Raw genomic sequence first — 24220 nt, forward strand, 5'->3', positions numbered from 1 at the left:
TCGTTTTTTTTTGGACAGTCAAAATTTTTACTTTTTTTGCAATTTAAGTTTTTATCCTTGTAAATTTATACCTACAAAATTAAATTTATAAATAACCAAAATATAACAGATTAAATTTGTGAGACAGTTTAAATAAAAAGTAATAAATTTGTTTCAAGGTACTGCACTCATGGAGTACCTTGATACACACTGGTATGAGCATCATTAAAAAAGTAAACTAGAAGTATTCAACTTAAAGAAAAGGCAGATTTTTACTTGAGACAAACAAATTAATAACTATAACCCAAATAATGCATCCAATGGTCCAAATCACACTTCAGAAATCCAGATAATATATCATTTTAAATATCATTTTTAAGTGTCGATAAACAATGACTTTTAATCAAAATTGGATCTTCTAGTATAATATTTTATTCTAGTATTATATTCTATTAAATATCATAGTTACATAAATCTTTTAAAAACTGTCTGTAAATATTTAAAAAAAAAATGATTTTTAGAATTGTTTAGGAGACAATGAAGTACAATAGTATTTGTATGGGACCCTAAAACGGTAAGTTTCAAGGCCCACCACAAATGCTCTACCAAGCTACCCCATACTTGCTAATAGAAAACAATCGCTTTATTTTTAGAATCAACTTGTTTTTTTAATAACTTTGTTTAATGAAGTAAGCTGATTATACTACCATTTATTCTTGTCTTGATAAGAAGCCAACACTCTCTGATTGCTTGGAGGGGGCATTTGAGCTTAAAAAGGATCTCACTTCTGCTACAGCATGGGGCTCTCAGTAGTTGGTAAACTTTAACTATATAAGTAAATAACTATATATAGATAAAACTCAATTTTTTCAGCTAATAATTATCCCAACAATCTAGATTTTCATATATTCATGAACGGTAATGCACTTGGTAAGCCATCTACCCTTTGGCTTCTAAAATTAACTCTTACTTCTGATCTTTCTTGGAAATCATGTATCAAATCCATTGTAAAATTAGTATCTGCAAAGGTTGCATTACTTTATTGTGCTTGCCACTTTCTTACTCCAGATTCTATTCTTTATCTTTATAAATCTCAAATCCGTCTTTGTATGGAATACTGTTACCATATCTGGAGCTGATCTTCAAATGATGCTTTTCGCTTTTAGACAAGGTGCAAAAGTTCATCTTGTTTTCCTGATTCATATAATTTACAACCTTTTAAGTTGTCTATTTATTGTTATCTTGCTTTATAAACTTCATCTTTTCAATAGTGGTTGCTTGCAGCTTTGTTTGAAGTGAAGATGTTTATATATGTATATACATACATACATATATATATATATATATATATATATATATATATATATATATATATATATATATATATATATACATATATATTAACAACTACAATGTTTCATGGTGCCCCACTCTCCCATACTATTAGTTTATCGAATATCGTTTATTGAATAGTGTGATTCATTAAACTTCGGTTACAAAGTTTAATGAATATTCAGTATTCATCTTTGTTTAACTTCGATTGGCCTAGTTAAACAAACTTTGCCAATGCTTACTCATAAACAAAAGTATATACAAGGGGCAAATTAACTCAAACTTACCCGATCGCAAAAATATTCGCAGAAAAAAAAAAAAACTTACTGCAACAAAAATAGCAAATTTATTAGTTTTAAAAAAACATTTTACAAAGATATTCTCGTATTAATTTTTTTAAATTGGGTTTTTCTCAAAATACGTAAAAAGCACCTTAAGAAGTTCTGAAAAACAACTGTAGTTTTAAACATGAATTTTTTTTCTCATAATTTTCATCATTTTTATTTTTACCCAGAAATATAAATATCAGCAATAGCGATTGCTTCAAATAATATGCTTACAAGATTGTTAAATGGCTCATAGTAATTCGTGATTGTTTAATTCACCCCTTGGTATGGATCAGTTAAGTTCGATCAAAGTCTGCTTCACTTAAAATTTTTATACACGTTTTATCACTATACCAGTTACTCAATACACTTTTTGCTTGATATATTGTTTCCTATGTTTCTTCCGTATTAGAGTTTATCTCAACTTATTAAGGTATTTTATACCAATATTATTATTAGATCATTATATTATTACTATTATTTGTGCACTATAAAGCATTTTAACGATGAACAGTTTAAAATTTAATATTACACTCTATTAGTTATTCATTATTCTTTCTTACATTATTTGTTGTTATTTTTTGAGTTATGGTTTCTTGCATTTCTGCCATATTATTTTTATAATTTATACTTTTATTGTTAAAATGCTATGTTATACTTTAATGAAACCACAAATTATCATTAATGAATCACACATTTTTATTATTTTTATTGCTATTTTTATTTTATTTTATTGCAATAAAGACTATAAGATGTAGGGTACAGGCAATGATAAAGGTGACAAAGATGAGTGATGCTAACCACTTTTTATCAGACTCGCTGAAATTGGTAAATGTATAGAAGCCTTGAGTATGGAAATTCACTTATATTAGTTAGAGATAGGAATCGAACCATTCTTTTAAAGTTCGGGTCCGGTTTGGTTATATCTAATGTTCGAGTTCGTTTGGGTTTTAAGCGCAGTTTGGGTTCGGTTTGGTAACAACTAAAGTTCAGCTCAGTTCGGTTTGGTATATACACAATTGTTTTTTTATTAGTTTTATTAGTTACATTCACAATGATAAAATAAAATAATATTAAGTAGTTAAAGCAAGTCATACAATTCAGGATCAGCTAGACTCTTTATTAAAGGAGGTAGTTGATCTGAGTGACTGCATTCACTAAAGCTGTCTATATCTGTACTGCCTGAGTTCTTGCGTATCACCTAAGGTGTTGAAGAAGAAATAATTTTGTCTACCATATTCCACATCTCTGAATAAACAAAATTGCGATCTTCTGCATTGACGCAAGACAAGTATTTATTAGAAGGAGTAATAAGTGTTGATAGCTTGTGCAAAGGATGAATATACTTTTCATTCAGGCTGGACAGAAGAGCTGCCTTCAAATTATGAATACTGTCACTGTCTGAACCATTGATCTTACAGACTGACCGTAAACAAATTAGTATTGTTACATATTGTAGACTTATGTCACGTATTATGTTATTATCATATTATGTATTTTATGGCTTATTTTATGTATTAGGTCATCATAATTATCTTATGTTATGCATTATAATTATACATATAATATAATTATATATATATACATATATATATAATATAATTATATATATATACATACATATAACTCTCAGAATTAGGAAAAATGAGGTCGGCAATAATTTGCCGACCTCAAACTTTTAGAGATTGGCATCAAGTTGGCAAAAATTATTTGTTACAAAGGTCTTACCATAAAATGTAGAAAAGAGGTTGGCAATTTTTTGCCGACCTCAAACACTTTCAGGTCGGCAGTTGGGAATTCAGGTCATGAGCAGTCAGGTCAAAATTGCCGAATGCCGACCCTAATTCCAAGGGTTGATATATATGTATATGTATATATATATATATATATATATATATATATATATATATATATATATATATATATATATATATAAGGGGCTATTCTAGACCATTTTGACAATATTTGGGTGCCACCCAAATTAAATATTTTTTTTGTGAAAAAGCAATAATTCTCTAGCGCTGGCTAAATTTTTTTCCTAAAATAGCCCCTGTATATATATATATATATATATATATATATATATATATATATATATATATATATATATATATATATATATATATATATATATATATATGTATATATATATATATGTATATATATGTATATATATATATATATATATATACATATACATATATATATATATATATATATATATATATATATATATATATATATATGTATATATATTATGTATATATGTATATATATACATAATGTATATATACATATATGTATATATAAATCAAAATTTTACATAATTACACATATGTACACATAATTATGTGATGTATTATGTTATGTATTGTATACTTAATACAACGTTAGAATTATCTTGTTCTATCTCCATTGAGTTATTGATAATGTTGTGCACTTCAGAATAATGTTTTTCTACTGTATTAAAACCTAAGTTGTAAGTAAAAAAGTTGTGGAGAAAACATAAGTTAAAAAAAAAATTTCTATGTTATCTCCTAAAATCTTTCTTTTTTTAATTGTTTTGACTCAAAACTTAAAAATATTAGTGTGAATTGCAAAATTTTCACTACTATCACTACTATAAATCTCTTTTTGGTCTGGTTAGGGTAAGGACAATTTATTCGGTTCAGTTCGTTCCCAACAATTTCAAAGTTTGGGTTCGGTTTGGTAAGAAGTAAAGTTTGGGTTTGGTTCAGTTCAGTTGTAGGTAAGGTTCTAGTTCAGTTCGCTTGGTTCATTTTCCATCTCTAATATTAGTCCACTACTTAACTTTAATTGGATGTTACAACACTCATACATTTTAAAGCTTTTTTCCAACTCTTGGCCTTTTTATTTTCATATATAATTTTTATTGCATTACTAGTGACAAACCCAGAGTTTATATGGGGATATCGTTTAATTTCGGCAATGTGGGGGTTATGATCTTTTTTCCCCCCCCCCTTACTTAAAACTGGTACCAGGGCTATGATTTTAAATACCACTATGTTTGTGTTCACCTTGTTTAGTTTTATCTGATAATAAAAGTTGATTTAAAATAGCCTCTCATTGTAAAAGACATTTTTTTGAATACATCATTTAGTGCTGGACATATTTTAGTTACACTAAGAAAAACTATTTTATTTAATAATTTAATAAACTTTTAAGTTGCAAATACCCTATTTGTAAATATTGATTAAAAATTCTTCAAAGTATTTTAAACATTTAGTAACTTTCTAATAGTTTTAGTATTAAATGTTTAAAATAATTAATTAAAAATAATTGCAAAATTATGGTAACTACGCTTATGTCTTTTAGTTGAATAGTTATTATATATGTGTGTATATATATATATATATATATATATATATATATATATATATATATATATATATATATATATAAATATATATATATATATATATATATATATATATATATATATATATATATATATATATATATATATATATATATATATATATATATATATATATATATATAATATAATAATATAATAACTTTTAATTCTGTTCATTTAACTTTTCACAGTGCTTTAAGGTGCCTTTTAAATAAACAAGATAATTACAGTAAACTTCATGATTAAAAAAATATTTAATTTAAAAAATTGCGTACATTAAATAATTTATATTTACTAAAGATTTTTTTAAAAATTAACGACAAGAAGTATTTTTGTTTTATTAAAGTTGAATAGAATATGAAGAGAAACAAAACTTTATGAAAAAGTTTTTGTTTCAGATTTACGTTTTCCTAAAGTAAAATTTAGTAGTGAGCTAAAGATTCATTTATTCAAAAATTAAATTTGCGTGATTATGGTGTTGTTATTAAGACTGAAATTTTTAATTATGTTCATTTAATATTAAAAAAGTTAACTTTGCTCTAAATGAATGTTTAAAAATCACTCCTTTTTTGGAAAAAAACAAATTTTTTATATTTCATATTCAATTGTCTTTAAATTGAGTTTCAAAAACAGTTTTAATTGACTTTTTTTAAATCTAACATTCATTTAGTAATTAAACGGCAGTTTTAAACAAGTTGCTTTTCAGTTTTAAAACGAGTTACGGCTCCTAATAACTTTTTAGTCCATTTTATTGTCCTGAAGAAAAAATGAACTCATCAAAATAAACAGAAAAATAGTTATTTACAAGCATTTGAAACCAAAACTTTTTATCCTATTTTTAATAAAAAAGCAACAAAGAATAAACTTTTTTTGGCCACTCATACCGCTTCAGCGGTACTAAAACAGGTCTGGGTTCGTCCCTGATTACTAAGTATAGTCTAAATGAAATATACATACAAGTAATTGTTATCACCATTTTGTTTCAGTTTTTTTATTATACATCCTATTTTTGTTACATAGCATCGCTGCATGCACAGCAGGATTAAGTGACTAGCTGGTAATTTGCAAGCTTAAGATTCTGCATGCACAACAAGATTAAATGACTAGCTGGTAATTTGCAAGCTCAAAACTCCCATTTTAATATACTTCTCACAACTTTTTTTTCTATGAGTTATCCTAAGATTTAAATCTTGGCGATATACTATTATGTTTTTTGAATGTACACATTTTTGTATCTTTGCATTTTCTAGATTTTATCATATATGTACCAGTAGTTGAAATATCCCTAGAGATTAGGTTTTTTTTTTTTTTTTTGCTCATTTGCTTTTAGCACAAGAGTTATGGCTTTCATTAATATTTATTAGGTTTTTCTGGGGTTTGTTGGTTATACATTTTTATTGCATGCGTGATGCTTATATAGTATAATGACTCTTACACATTTTACTATTGTGCTTTGTTTTGAATGTTCAACATATTTTTGTTTTATTATCCTATCCCTCTTCCTTATACCTTTATTATTTTAATTAGGCTTTAATTGAGTTTTGGTCTAGTCCTTTGATGAAAATATTTGTTTTGTTATTTTTAATATCAATGCCTTACTTTTTACATACAACTGTTATTAGATGTTAAATTTTTTAAAATTTTTTCTTTAAAAAAAAAAAGTTTAAATAAATTTTTTTTCAAATAATTAAAATTTTAAGTAAAAAAAAGTATAAATCTCATTTCTTACTTTTTTCAAGTAACTGTTCTATGCACTTTTTTATATGTGCCATCCACTCTGCTTTTTCTGTTGGTGAAGCAGCATAAACAGCAAATGATTTTGAAGGACTAACAATTTGCCAACCATTTCGAAAATCTATATGAAAGAAACTAGCTCACTACCAATAAGAACAAATAAAATAAAGATTAATCATAAATAAAATAAACCTATATCCATAAAACTTAATAATTATTATAAGATTATAAATGGTGTCATTATGATATCAATACAATATGTATACATACATATACACACACAAACATATTTGTATGCTCAAAAATTGCATTTAGCATGATTGATGACATCGTACTAAAGCTAAGGGGACTTCAGCACATACATCAACTGAGAATTTGGGTTTGAGCAGATATTATAAATATGATGGATGGCTAAAAGCATATGTTAAAAAAGAAAAAGTTCCTTAATTTCATATGATACAGCAAAATAGATAAAAAAGATCTATTTATTCAATTATTTATCACACGCAATGTGATTAATCATCTTTTTAACGGGATTAGTCATCTTTTGCTAGCACATTCATTTAAAAAAAAGTTAGTATGCAATAGTATCTTAAACAGTTTTATGGATATACTTTTCCGTGGTGATGTTTAATTATAATTGAGTTATTGCAGACTGGAAAATAATAATTCTGCTGTTGCTATCATAAAAATTTTTTTAAAACTGTTTAGGAAATAGGGAAGGTAGAGGGGGAAGGGGGCTAAATGCAGTGTCTGCCCCCCCCCCCCAGTATTTTAGTTAGGGGTGGGGGAGGCTATTGCCCCCTCCTCCTGTTCCTACACCAGCGATCTCCTTGACTGTGATACCGGTAATCACCGGTATAAAAAATATATATATATATATATATATATATATACATACATGTATACATATATATGTATGTATGTATGTATGTATGTATGTATGTATGTATGTATGTATGTATGTATGTATGTATGTATATATAGGTATATATATACAATCCTCGGAATTAAGAAAAATGAGGTCGGCAATAATTTGCCAACCTCAATCTTGTAGAGGTCGGCAAAAATTATTTGATACAAAGGTCTGACCAAAAAACATAGAAATGAGGTCGGCAAAAAATTGCCGACCTCAAACACTTCCAGGTTGGCAGTTAGGTCGGCATTGCCGAATGTCGACGCTAATTCCGAGGGTTGTATATATATATATATATATATATATATATATATATATATATATATATATATATATATATATATATATATATATATATATATATATATATATATATATAGGTAGATTATATAGAAAACAGACGTCTGTTTATTACTGCTAGAAACAATTGTAAAAAGGTTTTGTCTAACGCCAAAGCCCGCTATTCTCAGGTTATGAAATCTCGTATCTCATCTTAAAAATTAGGCTGACTTCTGGAGAATCTTTAATAATATCAATAATAAGGGCAAATCTATAATTCCACCTCTCTTGTATGGTTCAGACTTAGTTACCTCACCAAAAGACAAAGCCGAATTGTTTGCTAAAAACTTTTCATCAATATCATCTCTTGATTCCAGTAGTTGCGTTCTACCTGATATTGCCAACAAACAGGTTGATCCATTGCTTGACATTCATATCACTCCAGCATTTGTATTTAAAGTGATTTCCTGCCTAGACTCTTCTACAGCTTGTAGCCCGGACAACATACCTGTTATTGTCTTGCAGGAGTGTTCTCCGGAGCTGTCGTCTATACTCTCAAAACTATTCAACAAGTGCTCATCAGAGTCTTGTTTTCCAGCCTGCTAGAAAGCGGCATCTGTTATCCCTATCTTCAAAAATTCTAGAGAGCAATCTGATTCGTCTAACTACCGTCCCCTAAGTCTTCTTCCTATCATAAGCAAGGTTTTTGAATCTTTAATTAACAAACACTTAATTTCTCATCTTGAATCTAGTAACTTACTTTCTGACCATCAATATGGATTTCAATCTTCTCGTTCTACAGCTGATTTGCTGTAGAACGAGAAACCTATCTGTTATTACTGTAACAGTAATAACAGATAGGTTTTATCGAGCATTAGATAAAGGTGGAGAGGTTAAGGCCATCACTCTTGACATTTCAAAAGCTTTTGATAAAGTTTGGCATGCTGGTCTTCTCCATAAGTTTTTTTCTTATGGTGTGTCTAGCAACATCTTTAAGATTATTGAATCCTTCCTTTCCAATTGTAGTATAAAAGTTGTCCTTGATGGACAGCACTCTTCTTCTTATTCTGTATCTTCAGGGGTTCCTCAAGGTTCTATTCTTGGCCCTATACTCTTTTTAATTTACATTAATGATCTTCCAGATATTCTCACATTTAAGGTGGCATTGTTTGTTGATGATACTACCATTTATTCTTGTCGTGATAAGAAACCAACGCCCTCTGATTGCTTGGAGGGGGCATTTGAGCTTGAAAAAGATCTCACTTCTGCTACAGCATGGGGCTCACAGTGGCTGGTGAACTTTAATTCAGATAAAACTCAATTTTTTTCAGCCAATCGTTATCGCAATAATTTAGATCTTCCTATATTTATAAACGGTGATGTACTTGATGAGTCACCTACTCTTCACCTTCTAGCATTAACTCTTACTTCCAACCTTTCTCGGAAACCATATATCAAATCAGTTGCAAAATTAGCATCTGCTAAGGTTGCATCTCTTTATCGAGCTCGTCACTTTCTTACTTCGGATTCTATTCTCTATCTCTATAAATCTCAAATCCGGCCTTGTATGGAATACTGTTGCCATACCTGGGGCGGATCTTCTAATGATGCCCTTTCTCTTTTAGACAAGGTGCAAAAATACATTGTAAACATAGTTGTACCTGCTATTGCAGCCAACCTCCAACCATTATCACATCGTCGTAATGTTGTTTCTCTTTCTCTTTTCTACAAATACTATAATGAGCACTGCTCTAAAGAGCTAGCGTTTCTTGTGTTATCTACTAAAATTCATTCTCGTGTTACTCATCATTCAATTAAGTTTCATCCTTTTTCTGTGACTGTTCCTAAGTGTTCCAAAAACGCTTATTCGTCTAGTTTTTTTCCTCGAACATCAGTTCTTTGGAATTCGCTTCCTTCATCTTGCTTTCCTGATTCATATAATTTGCAATCTTTTAAGTCGTCCATCAATCGTTATCTAGCTCTACAATCTTCATCTTTTCTTTTTCAGTAACTTCCAACTTTAATTAGTGGCTGCTTGCAGCCTTGTTGGAAGCGAAGATGTTTAAAAAAAAAAAAAAGATTTAAGTGTGCATTTTCTATATTTATTTTTTAAAATTTTAATTTTTAAAATATAAAAAATATACTTAAATCTAGAAAAGCAGGAGAAAAAAAAAGAATGCAAATAACTTTTTAAAATTTTTTTCCTGTAATGATTTCAAAAACCTTACATAGTTTAAAATGTCTTATCTAGATTGTACCTGTCTAAGCCTATAACTGATGAATGTACTGAAGCCTCGCAAATAACTATTTCAGTATGTTGTCAACAATGACAACTTAATTATGTCTTGACATAATTAAGATATGCATCTTCCACATATAACTAATGTATTGTTAGGTTTTGTTTAATGATTTAATAATAACAATAATAATAATAACAATAAAAACAATAATAATAATAATAATAACATTTATGAATCAATTAGAAAGTAATAAAAAACAAAAAACATAAAACATTGTTTAAACATCAAAATAAACTTACTTGAGTCATCATCAAGACTAACGATCTTTACTTCTTCAAGAGGCAGAAGATGTTGTTTGTTGTACTAAACCAAAAGATGTGGTTTATTTAAATTAAAACTGTCTTTATTGTATTGTTTAAAAGATGTGGTTAACTGTACTAAATTAAAAGTGTCCTTAATTATGTTAATAAAAAAAAAGTGGTTAATTGTATTAAATAAAAAAGATATAGTTTATACTGCTAAATATAAAAATGCTGTTTATTAAATGAAATTTCTTTTGATTAATAAGTTTTTGTTTTCTTAATTTTAACAATTTAAATTTAATTTAACACCTCTTTTCATACCCTTGCATCTTACCTCTTTCATGCACTTGCATCTTACCTTTTTTTTGCTGAGAAGGATGTTACCATAAACAAGAATATCATCAAAGAGAAAAAACTATATTTAAAAAAAATATAAGGTATAAGAACTATATACACAAGAAATAAAAATATATAAAACAAAAAAAAATAAAAAAATAAAAAATATAACAAAAAGTAATAATGCTCATTTCTATTGTCTCTACTAAAAAAATTTCTGCTTTTATTCCTTTTTTTATTTTAAAATTTAAATTTATGAATTTAAAATAAATTTTTGAATACCTGTCTTGGCTTTGGTTTTTTTCTACATATCTTTGTTAATACACCTTCGCCAACCAGCGCACGACCACTTTTGTATAATTTCTGTAATTTTATTTTTTATACAATAAATTCTAATATGAAATTTATGAAATGTTTTAAAACATTTTTAAGACAGTAAATGAATTTAAAAAAACACAAAAAGCTTTTTACTGTTTATTTTTTTATTAGCATAATTTTTACTACCGTAATTTTTATTACCTATTTTTAACTTTATTCAACTTGGTGCTTACTACATGAATTTCAAACAACTTACCAGTTCACCAACAAATAATACAAACAATTTTATGGAATTCACAATATTTTTTCATTTAGATTTGTATAATTGTTTTGCACACATTTTTTGTTGACTGATAACATAATGCATAAGCTTTGTCACCATGTAACTTCAGTTATATAAGAATAAGTTGAAAAATGTAAATGAAACTTTGTATATATCAACCAGTTACAAAATAATAATATGTGAAACAGTATACATCTTTATATCAAAAAAAAAAAAAAAAAATTAATATTCAAAAAAGTTGAAAAATCTGCCTATTTGCATTTTTTTTTTGTTAAGGGTTTTGAGTGAAAGTTATGATTTAGCTGTTTACTGAATTATCCCTAAAATATCATTTAAAATGTAAGATAAAAATGGGTTACTAAGTCATGTGGGTAACATTAACATGTATTAGATTAAATGTTGACATGCTTACTTGTTTGCTATGGTATGCTTGTTAAATGTACTCATCACCTTTTGACTATTGTTTAAATAATTTTACCAGATGTTGGCTACAACGTTGAATGAACAAATATAATATATTTTTTTCACATAATAGTAAGTATAAATAACAACATAATACGGTGGACGTAAATTAAATTTTTTGTGCTGAAAAACTTGTTTCTAAATAATAAGTTTTTATGCTTTTTTTGCATCATTTTTTTTTAAATGCATGTTTTAGTTTTAAGATTTTAGTCAAAACTAACACATTCTGGCACAAAATTTAATTTCTTGGTGTTGATTACACACAAAAAGTCCTTAATCATGCATATTCATGGCAGATGTAGCTGACTGGTAACTTGTAATAAGGATGTGCAAAAAAAATGAAAACACCTTTCAAATGTAAACCTTTTAGAAAATTTAGATTGTTATGTTTATATACAATAAAACATATAGAATATTATGTTCTTTGACTGATAGGTATTTTAATTCATTATAGACAGAGTTCAAACTGGTGGTCACTGGTGTCACCAACCTCAGAGACGCCTTGATATCATTTGCCGCCACAATACTCCTATTTTAGGCATTCTATATCTCACAAATTTGAACAACAAACTGGGATTCAAATTCAAACTTGGCAACATCTGGGTCTTCTTACAAGCCAGCAATTTTATTGTCTGAGCTGCGCAACAACGGTGTTTTGATAGAATAATATCATATTTGCAACTTTCTAGAAATTTCCTTCAAAAAAAAAGACATTGAGTTAACCAGTTAAGGATCCACTTTTTCTTTCTTTTTTTCAACTTAACCAAACTAATTGAAAGCACTACATAGGCACTACAAACATAGTTTGAGCCATTGCCTATAGTTGTTGCGTCAACCTAAGGATTAAAAAAATCTAGTTTATCATATCAAATTTCGTTTGCCTACAACATTTTTAAATTTGACAGTTTTTAAAACAAATTGCTTCTACATTCTCCTGTTTATATAAAACCCCTAATGCAGGTTAAAAATGACATCTGCAAATAGCTTACTATTATGGGCTTTTTTAACTCCTTGTTACTTGATTTCTTGAAATTGACAGAAGACTGGACATTGTCTTCATTGATTTCTTGAAATTGTTTTTGAGAATAAAAAACTACAACTAAAAGAACATTACTCTTAAATGGAAAAAAAAAACTGCAAGTAAAAAGTAACAAGAATTATTTCTCATGAAGAAATTGCAAATGTAAAGAACATTGAATATATTGCATTGTTTATAATTTGTCACTGTTAGAAAATAGTTGTTGTACAAGCTAATACACTTGGTTTAATAAAATTATGGGCTCAAGTTAAACTAGGGATAGAACTTTTATTTACTTTGAAGTAAAAAAGTAAGTTATTTTTAAATGTAAAGTATTAAATATATTTACAATTAAAATTAAATTATTAAAAAATAATATTAATAATAATCACATTGCATCTGAAATTTAATTATATAAAGTTAATTTTAAAAATAGTTAGTAAAAGTAATTAACTTTTACAAATTTTATTAACATAAAAAAGTTACTTATAAATGAAAATTACTTGCCAAAGTAAGTCATAAAAAAGTTATTTAGATGTTACTTATATAAATAATTTTAAATCTTTTTTAACTTTAATAAATCTTATTATCGTTGCTTTTTTCATATGATTTTGTTACTGCTGGTGTAAACCTGCGATTGTTAAATGATTTAATTTTTAAAATATTTATCACCAGAAACGCTTTATTATTGCAATTTTGATATATCTGAAGAAAACCATTACGAGCTATGTCCATGTTTTGAATTTTTAAAATATCTTAACAGTTTTTAGAATGATTGAAAAACAAGAAAACATTGTTAATAAAAATATAGAGACAATTATAGAAATGTCATTATATATTTCTTTTGCAAATTAAAAATTGTAAAATGAATATATAACGTTATTCTAAAAGGCTGTTCATATGTATGAAAAACATTCTGCTTGGGAGAGAAAAACAACAATAATGTTGTTTGTTTCCCAGATGTTTGATTTATATATAATCTTAGGAGCAATTTTTACATCAAGAAAAGTTGACAGAACACAAATGAGATAAAGATTTCTTCGCATTGCATGTGCTGGATGCATGTTAATAGTGAAACTGTATTTATATAATAAATTACATAATTATTTTAATAATTACAAATTATATAATAAATACATAATTATTTTTTTGTTGTACTAAGAGTAGACAATTTTTTGGGTAGCTTTTTTCTGTAATGTGTGGGAAGTGTGAAAATCTTTGGTTTTTTCGCAGCATAACATGTATTTTTCTATTTAGCATAACAAATATTATGTTGTGGCTTTTCTATGATCTTAGATGCAGGCACATTAAAATACTGCATAATTTTTGCTAATTTTATTTATAGTTTAGCAGTTCTAAAAAGTTTAAGTTTAGAATTAATTCAAATTTTTACAATTGCAGTATGATAAAAAATAAGATATTTATAGAGTATAAAATAATTTAACTTTTTTCTTTGTTTATACATTTTTATCAAACTTTTTTCAAAACTATTATAATATCCCTTTTATTAAAAATGTTTAAATTTTTTTTTTCTTAATTATTTTAAAAATAAGTATTTTTGGCTAGCGTTTTGGCATAGTGATGCAACTACTGCGTTAAAGTTAGCATAAATTCTCCAGCTACTTTGTGGAAAAACTGTATGGAGAAAAAAAACCAGATAAAACCAGCAAAACTTAACACAACATTTTTTTTTACTGATATCTCGCTGTGTGCCTCTCTTTTATTGATATCGCTGTATGCCTCTCTTTTATTAATAATAATTTGTTTATAACAAATTGAGTTTTTATATTTGAAAGAAAATAGAGAAATTAAAATGAACTAACAAGTTTTCAACAAAACTGCTAATGTAAACATACTGCGTATTTTGTAAAAAAAACAAGAAATCTGGAAACAAGTTTAAAATATATATGGAAAGTTAAATATATATGGAAAAAATTGTAGGCAGTTTTTGGCAATAAACAACTTATTTTTACGGCGAGCACAGTAAAAATGAACTTTTGAACCAAAATAAATTTTGGGCAGAAATGTAGAAACTTACCTTTAATCTTGCAAATGAAATTGAGAAATTTTCCTACTACTTCTTATGCAAAACAAAACGCAACCACTATCGTAATAACGATATAAGACGTATATAACTCCTTAAGAGTTAAAACGCTTATAGCATTTTTGCAATATAGATGAGTTTAATACTAAAAATTCTTACAAAATAAAATTGAAACCCATATGAAACCTATATGAAATCCACAAAAAAAAAAAAAGGCCTTCATTTTTCCAATTTCCAGGCATATGATAAATATCCAAGTCCTATTTTGCCAAATGAACCTATAACATAAATTAATGTAATAAAATAAATATTTTGAAGTGATTTTAAGAATTTCGAAAGTAAAAAATTGTTTCGATACCATTTGTATAACTTCAATTTATAGGGATTCGAAAGTGAAATATTGCTTCAGTGCCATTTTTAAAATTTCGATTGCATAAAAATATTTTGATACAAATTATAGACATTCAAAAGTAAAAAACTTTTTCGGTAAATTTTCGATAATGTAAATATATTTTGGTACAATTTTCAGAATTTTGAAAGTAAAAAATAATTTCGGAGTTATTTTTAGGATTTCAAGGTTTAAAAAATGTATTGATAGAATATCATGAATTTCAAAATGTGAAATTCATTTCAGTTCAAAATTAAGTAACTAAAAATTGTTTCAAACTTATTGAAACAAAAATAGAATTTCGAAAAAAATTTAATCGAAAATTCAACTTTTGCAAAAGTGAGCAACCCTAATTATTTTGATATATATTTCAAACTGATATTTTTTCTTTAAGGTTGATATTTTAAAAGATTCATGTTTCTTTTACTTCATTTTCAGTAAATAAATCTGTAACTTTAACAACTTTAAATAGTATTTCTAAACTTAAATGATAGCAGAGTAAAGCTTTAAATTCTTTTTGGTAGCGACCTTAGTCCAATACCAAATTTTCTCAGTAAAAAATAGGTAGAAGACTTAGTTAGCCATTGTTAGTTACTTTCGCAACTTTGCTACTAAATGGAAAGTCCACATGTAACAGAGTTGTGGACCAAGTAGCGTTACCGGCCAACTCTGCTAAATAATCATTTTATATTGTTTATAAAATGATTTGTTGCTGTGTTTTTGTGTACAAGAAAATATATATTTCATATAGTAACTGAAGTTATGAGATGATATTGAAAGTTCAGTCAAACAAGATGTTCTCAACTGAAATAAAACATGTGCCATTTTCTAACTTTTTATTTTTTAACTGACTGATATAACTGACTATATATTTAAAAAAATAAATATTTAAAATGTATATTTATGGCTGAGATATAAATGTTCAAAGCTTATTTAACCAACCTCAGGCAATTTTATGTTATTGTCTTATATCTTATATATCTTGATAGTTTTAAAATATATTAGCTTCTTAAAAAATATTTTTGCCTAGACCAATACTACTTTAATATGAAGTCAGTTTTTCTACATATCATTTTAAAAAAAGTTTGTGGCAAAAAAGTATTACATATTATATCATATACAATTATTCTTTGATACTTTTTACACAATTTGTACAATTACACACAATTAGTGCAATTACACACAATAAGTATTTTTCACACTATACTAACTCATTTTCTCATTCAATTAAAATTAAAATTATTTTTAACTCTGAGAAATCAAAATTTATTTCAACAATACATACTTGCCCTGAACTACCAAAACAATCTTCAATGTTTTTAATTCGCTTAACATTTTCTTCAGTAAGAGCTAAAAGATCAATATAACTATTAATAATAACAAGTAACCAATGAAAAATTAAAATAGTCAACATATAATTTTCTAAAAATAAAAATACTAAAAGATAAATATACTAAAATATAATTTGATGCTAAAAATGTAAGAACTGTTATATAGTTTTAGGATGCTTGATTCAAAAATTCATTTTCCTAGCTCTAATTTTTTTTCTCTATGCGATACAATTATGCAAAATACCTTTTTTCTTTGTTGTTCAAGCACTTTAGTGCCTTTAGGAATGATATACATATGAGTTTGTTTACAAACTATATGCAATTCTTAACTTGATATTTACTTTATGAGCATGAAACACACATGTTATTATTATAAGATGACCAATTACAGATTTTGTTAAAGATTAAAAAAAAAGAATAAAACTTAGAGATCAAGACAAGTAATTATGTTGTTTATGTTGCTTGTAAACCTGGAAACGTGAGAAACATATCCAGCAATGGATACACCTTTTTAAACAAAGAAATTAGACTTGTAATATCAATGTTGATGTACTTATGTTTGATGAGTGTAAACTAAGAAAAAAAAAAAAAAAAAAGCACAACTATAATCATCATCATGACATCCATTCTCTGCGTTGAAAAAATAAGATATCCTTGTTAAATCAACAGAAAAATAGATATTTCGCAGCAGTAGAGTATTATTTAACCAAGAAGATCTAAGTAATTTAATAAAGAATCTAAGTTTTTCTGAAGAACCATCTGAACTCTTGTCATAAAGCCTCAAAGTTAGAAACCTTTTACAACATATTACAAAAATTGATGTTGATATCATCAATGTATCAAAATTAGTTCTCAAATAAGTTTTGATTATTAATGAGTGCAGTGCAGCTTGTAAAATTGGGCATATATTTTTTAGTATTTATAATAAATGGTTAATCATTTCCAAAAACAGTTGTACATATTACTAGAATTTTTAAGATCAAAACTTGTGTAACTTGTCATTGCTGTCAAAATACATATGGGAATTAAAAGATAAAAAAATTGATGATTTCATACTGAATTGATCCATCCTTAAAACAGCACCTGCATATAATAACCAGATTTAGGGACTTATAACTTAGTAACCACCAATGATAGTACAATCATACCCCCACAGGATTTTTCTGGGTCATGACATCAAGCAATACTTTATTTTTTTACAACCATGTCTACTAATTTATTATTGCTCTGTTCTTTTAAAAAAATCAGTCACTCTATTTTGTAGAACGTTTAAAATTATTTGTAGATTTGAAATACAGTGGGTCTTGATTTGCAAATCGAATTGAGTCAAGAATCGCATCAGCAATATGAAATAAGAATCGCATCAGCAATATAAATATGACAACTGTAAAATACAGGCTACTTCATGCAGACCTAATCAACGTCTACAAATGGTGCAAAAACAACAATAGTGACAGAAGTCTTTTTGAAATAGATAGTAAATTTATTACTCGTGGTCATATATATAAACTAAAAAAATAATCTTCACAATTAAATTTACGTATGAATTTTTTTCTCTAAGAATAATAAATAAATGGAACTCTCTTCCTAATCACATTGTATCAGCGTTATCTCTAAAAACGTTTAAATTGCTTCTAGACAATCATCTAAAAAATGAATGGCTTCTCTACGACTAATCCACATTTTATTTTCTATTAGTTATACAAACTCTGTAATTGTCAAGTATTATATAATTCGGTTGACGGGCAGTTTATGCCTACACAATTTATTGTAAAACCTTAATTTATAATTTTTATTTTTTATATGAGGAAATCCAAACTTAAGGATCTTTTAAAAAAAAAAAACTGAACTTGAAAAATCTTTTATCCCTGGATTAATTTTTTTAGCGGTTGTTTGGAAGAAGAATTACAATTACTATACTCTGGCTGAAAACATTTGGATAGGATCTTAGCGTTGGATATCTGAAAAAACGACAACACTTCGCAGGGCCCTTATATGTATATGTATATATATATGTATATGTATATATATATATATATATATATATATATATATATATATATATATATATATATATATATATATATATATATATATATATATATATATATATATATATATATATAGTTTGTTGCATTTGGGAGTACAGGAGGAAAAAAATGATTCTTATGCCAACAAATATGTCACTTTTAATTACTTTTGACTTTTGTCCAACATTTGCGTGTTGTCAAAAAGTAAAAACCATTAATTTAATTACAAATTAATTGTTTTTTTTTAAAAACCGCAAAAACGCAAATTTTATTAACCAGAATATTTTTAAAAACATTCTGAATGTTTTTAACAATATAAACAATGTTTTTATTTTTATTCTTTTTAATAAAATGTTTTTATTTTTATTTTTTTTACTGTAAATTATGTAAATCATCAGTGTTGCTACATCGACTACATTATAGCCTGACTCGCAAAAAAGTGCTGCTACATCGACTGACAAATAGCCTGACTCGCAACGGAGTGCTGCTATATTGACTGACAAATAGCCTGACTCGCAAGGGAGTGCTGCTACATCGACTGAGGGGTTGGTTAGGGCAGGCAGCCTATCAATTAATAAAAAAAAAAATGGTCTTGCATTTTAATTTTTACTTTTTGTCAACAAAATATGGAAAAACTTTCTGACAACAAGTTAAGAGTTATATATATATATATATATATATATATATATATATATATATATATATATATATATATATATATATATATATATATATATATATTTATTTATTTATTTATATGTGTGTGTGTAGTATGGAGTAATAAGTAATAGTCATTTTAATTAAACAAAGCTCACTTTCTTTATAGTATTTTAGGTTATTTTTATAAATAGTATACCACTACATATAACCATTTATTACCATAAAAAATCTTTAATTTGAAGAACAAATACTTGAATGTTAATAGAACAACAACTACTAATACTAACTCAAACTTACTAATTTTTAAATTGATCAAACACTATATTATCATATATCAATGGAAAGAGCTTTTACAGTATTTTGAAGGTGAAAAAAAAAATAAAATTCTTCAAAAACTTATAGCATTTTAAGTAACATATTTTTGATATATGGATTTGTTTAAGAAAGGGTGACCAAAGTTTGGTCTTTTTTAAAAAAAAACAATTCTTACCCAAATTCATTTCTTCCAAAGCTTGGTATCAAAAGAAATATCTTAAATAGGAGAATAAGTATATATAAAAGACAGATCGGGGCATCAGAGGGGCATTTAAAACACGCTCTTATATATTTAAAATCCTTTATTTTTTAAATCTTAAATTTTTATCGAAATTTTGAATGATAATTGGGTTTTTTAAATATATTTTACCAGTCCACCATTAAACATGATTGGAATACCTTAGATTGGGTGGATAGTAGTCTTATAAGCTGTGGGTGTTATTAGTTGCACCCTCTCTCCTAATACCAATACCATTTTTTTCAATTCTCTTATCTAAATGCATACCATTTAATCTTGTAAGAAAAGAATGCTTTAGGGATAACAAAAAGGGAATAATTTGAATCCCTTCCTTTAATGGCAGTTTAGCTCATTCAGATTTTTCCTACAGGTTGCACAAACTTTACTTCTGGTAAAATGGTCAACTGCAGCTCTATCTGATATTGTGTTAGATATATTTGAAATGATTGAGCTATGGCGCTCATTGAATCTACAAATATAAAATAATCAATAATCAATCAAATCTACACATATAAATAAATCAATGCCATATAATCAATTTAAATTCATATATGAATTTCACAATCATCAGCCATCCACTCCAGGCATTTGTTCCAGGGCAATCACCTGACATTTATTATTAGTCAAATGAATTAATGTGAACACTAGAGTAAGATGATTGCTTTCAATAGCCTACTCACCTGATTATAGCTCTGATATAATGCCTAGCTCACAGTACTCCAATTAGGAACATCAGCAAAAACAGCACTATTGTCCTATTTTCCTTATCAACAATGGAATATTACCTGTTAAGACAATATGTAATAGTACGTTATAAATTATCATTCTTGTTTGTAATAGATATGCATATATTTATTTTCTGGCATATTTTAATTTTTCCCTCCTTAATCAGGAACATATCATTTTCCAAAACAAAAATTAATTGGTTACTTGCCTTAACAACAACATTGTATTAGAGTTTTATTTGCTTTACCTTTACTTTTAATGCCTTTTTCTTTAACCTGTAATTTATAGGGCATGCTGTTTAACTTAGCTTTCACTAATGCTATTTTGCCCCAATGTTCTCTGTAGGCACTAGCTATGTGAAAAAACAAATAAGATAATCTACCTTATAGTTTTTATTTCGTAGGAGTTAATGTTTTTTTAAGAAATATGCTTATTTTGATCCTGTCTGTATAACCAGAAAATATTGACAGTTTTCACTGGTAAATCAAAAAAGAACTTTCACATGGTTAAATAGAACAACTAAAGAAGTTTGTGAAGCTGAGGACAACACATTAACATGTATACTTGATATATAGCCTACAAAAGACTCATTGTAAACCCTGAAAAAATGTTGTGTCTAATTTATTGATCTATTTGTTAGACTCCTGACCTGAAGTACACAAGTTTTGATCTTAAAAATTCGAGTAATATGTACAACCGTTTTTGGAAATGATTAACCACTTATTATAAATACTAAAAAATATATGCCCAATTTTACAAGCTGCACTGCACTCTTTAATAATCAAAACTTATTTGAGAACTAATTTTGATACATTGATGATATCAACATCATTATGTTCAAATGTATGTTATGATACCCCCTCTCCCAACTATCAAGGTGTAATGCTATACTCACTTCAAAAGTAGGTACCTAGTTAGGGTAAGTTAGTAAGGCATCTGGGCAAGCTTTTTTAAAATGAAATTTGGCAGGCAGCAAGTGAAAAGACTTTGCAGTTGTAAGAATATATTAGAAAAAAATACCAACCTTTTTCCAATATATGCACAAACAACAAGGAAATTTTAAACAACAATAAATATATTCTAAACAAAGTTTTATAAAAAAGAATTACAACCAGAATTAAAGTTAAACTATTCTAGTACTCAAAAAAAATCTATGAAGATACAAATATCGAAAAAAAAACAACTACACAATACCACACTACTACTACTACTACTACTACTACTACTACTACTACTACTACTACTACTACTACTACTACTACTACTACTACTACTACTACTACTACTACTACTACTACTACTACTTCAAATTGAGTTTTTATGGTAATAAATGATTTTATATAGTAGTATACTATTTATAGTAATAACCTGTAATACTATAAAAAATGAGCTTTGTTTAATCAAAGTGACTAGAATTTATCATTTCATACTTGGCATAGTAAATGCTGGTGATACCTAGGATCTCAGTATTTGATTTTGGAAGAACACACAAGAGAGTTGCTGCTAATTGATTAAGAGTTTGGGTTAGGGCAATAAAAAGTTTTTATCATTATTTTGGTAAAGCTACAGTTAAGCGGCCTAAAATAATTTTATTTTTTCGCTTGTTGCGCTTTCGTGTGAAGACTTGCTCAAAGTAGTGACTTTTTAATATAAACAAAAGGAATATTTATTGGCTTCAGTACATACATCGACTATCTTTTAGTCTGCTGCTACAAGGGAGTGCTGCTACATCGACTATCTTATAGCCTGCTGCTACAAGGGAGTGCTGCTACATCGACTATCTTATAGCCTGTTGCTACAAGGAAGTGCTGCTACATCGACTAAGGGTTTGGCATGGGGCAGCATCTTTTTTTTAATTATTATTTTACTTAATATTTCTAATGTTTAAAAAGCATCCTCTGACGAGAGCGCAACAAGCAAAAAAATAAAATTATTTTAGGCCGCTTAACTGTAGCTTTACCATTATTTTTTGTTTATTTTTTCTTTTTCTGAAAAAATCATATAAAAAATTACCAGCATTTTTGCTTATAAAAGGTGTATGACTATATTTCTTTGTATGAATTAATAACATCAAAAATATATTTACTAGTAAATGTCATACATAAGTTCATTGAATAATATTAACTGAAAGGCTCACTCTCTTATACTATAAGAGAACGACTATATGACTATAAGTTATAGCCTGGCTAAATAAGGAGAGTAGTTTTTGAGACAATAAACTTAAAGGACAGAAGTAAGGGACAAGCACAAAAAAATAAAGCAAGACAAAAAATATGTTACATTATTTATACGTATATGTATATATTACCATAACATTAATGACAAAGCTATTGTCTTTCATTAAATAAATTTAAAAAACTTAGGTTGAATAGTTTAACACTTTTTTTGAATTCATAAAAATGAACGAATAGTAATTAATTATATAAATATAAATTATATAAATTATTTGATTTAATTAAAACAATTTATGCATCAAAAATTGTAATTAAGAAAATAAAATTGTATAGTTCCCATTCATTGCCATTAAAAATATTTTCGCATACCTAGCTTACTAGTCATTTTCAATAAAAGCACAAGCACATCAATACTTTAATAAAAATATTTATATTTAGTATACACCGTCAAATATTATTTAAACCTTTATTTTGTCCCGTAAAAAAATTAGTCGGAGACTAAACATAGAGAAAGCGTCGTTTGATGTTATTTGAACGATATTATTATTTGTTATTTTTCTTAGTTAAGGCGCTCACAGAACACTACGGAAAAAAATTTATTCAGAAAACCGATCCCTTTTTTTTTGCAATACCTAACAATGGAAGGTTTTTTAAGATTTTGGAACCCTAGTTAGAGGTTGTTGTTTATTTGTTCATTGGATATATTTTTTTATTTTTTTTTTATTTTTTTATTTTTTGGGTGTGGGACGGGGACAACTGCAACCCACTAATCACGGCACTGATTATATTAAATACATAGATTTTTTTAATAATTGACTACATATATAGGTTATTTTACCTTTTTTTTTTCCTCTTAAAAAACGTAATTTTTAAAACAACTCGATGAACTTATACAAACTTATTGCAAACTGACCTATTAGTGGCCACGTCCTATTAAGAGCCGCTTTTTTGAGGGCTGTTTTCAAAGATTTTTTAAACATGTTGATTAAATATAATATATTTGATCAACCTGTTTAAAAAATATTATATTATTTATAGTACAAATAACTGAAGAAAAAATCCATATATTATATATGGATTTTTTCTTCAGTTATTTGTACTATAAATAATATGCAGTATATATTTTTAGCCATAGTTTATAAATAGAATATTTATATTATGCTGAAGATATCGTTTTTTTTTGCAGAGGAAAATAACCGGTTTTGGATTTTTTAAACATATTTAAAATAGTTTTTATGATGCATTTTTTTTAAGTTCAGTTATTTAAGTAGGTTTATTTTAAAATTTAAGTCATGTATTTATCTTTTAAACACTTTATTAAGCTACAAATAATAAGTTTTAGAATTTTGAATGGCTTTGTATAGCACCACTCACATTGCCCAATTATTGGCCGCATAATGTACCATATTG

At 26.8% G+C, this 24220-nt stretch overlaps 1 protein-coding gene across 1 annotated transcript in view; it reads right to left on the minus strand.

The window, feature by feature from the left end:
- The window catches only part of LOC100199344 (pleckstrin homology domain-containing family F member 2), a 29532-nt gene extending 6208 nt beyond the window's left edge, over window positions 1-23324 (minus strand). The window contains exons 1-6 of the mRNA XM_065798037.1: window positions 23180-23324; window positions 16622-16686; window positions 11106-11186; window positions 10846-10902; window positions 10485-10548; window positions 6746-6871 (exon numbers count right to left, since the gene is read on the minus strand). Of these exons, the coding sequence (XP_065654109.1) occupies window positions 6746-6871; window positions 10485-10548; window positions 10846-10902; window positions 11106-11186; window positions 16622-16686; window positions 23180-23195 (409 nt within the window). The 5' untranslated portion in view covers window positions 23196-23324. The remainder of the gene's footprint in view (window positions 1-6745; window positions 6872-10484; window positions 10549-10845; window positions 10903-11105; window positions 11187-16621; window positions 16687-23179) is intronic.
- Between the last annotated feature and the right edge of the window lie 896 nt (window positions 23325-24220).

The sequence above is a fragment of the Hydra vulgaris genome, chromosome 05, assembly GCF_038396675.1.
Source record: "Hydra vulgaris chromosome 05, alternate assembly HydraT2T_AEP".
In the NCBI taxonomy this organism is placed as follows: domain Eukaryota; kingdom Metazoa; phylum Cnidaria; class Hydrozoa; order Anthoathecata; family Hydridae; genus Hydra; species Hydra vulgaris.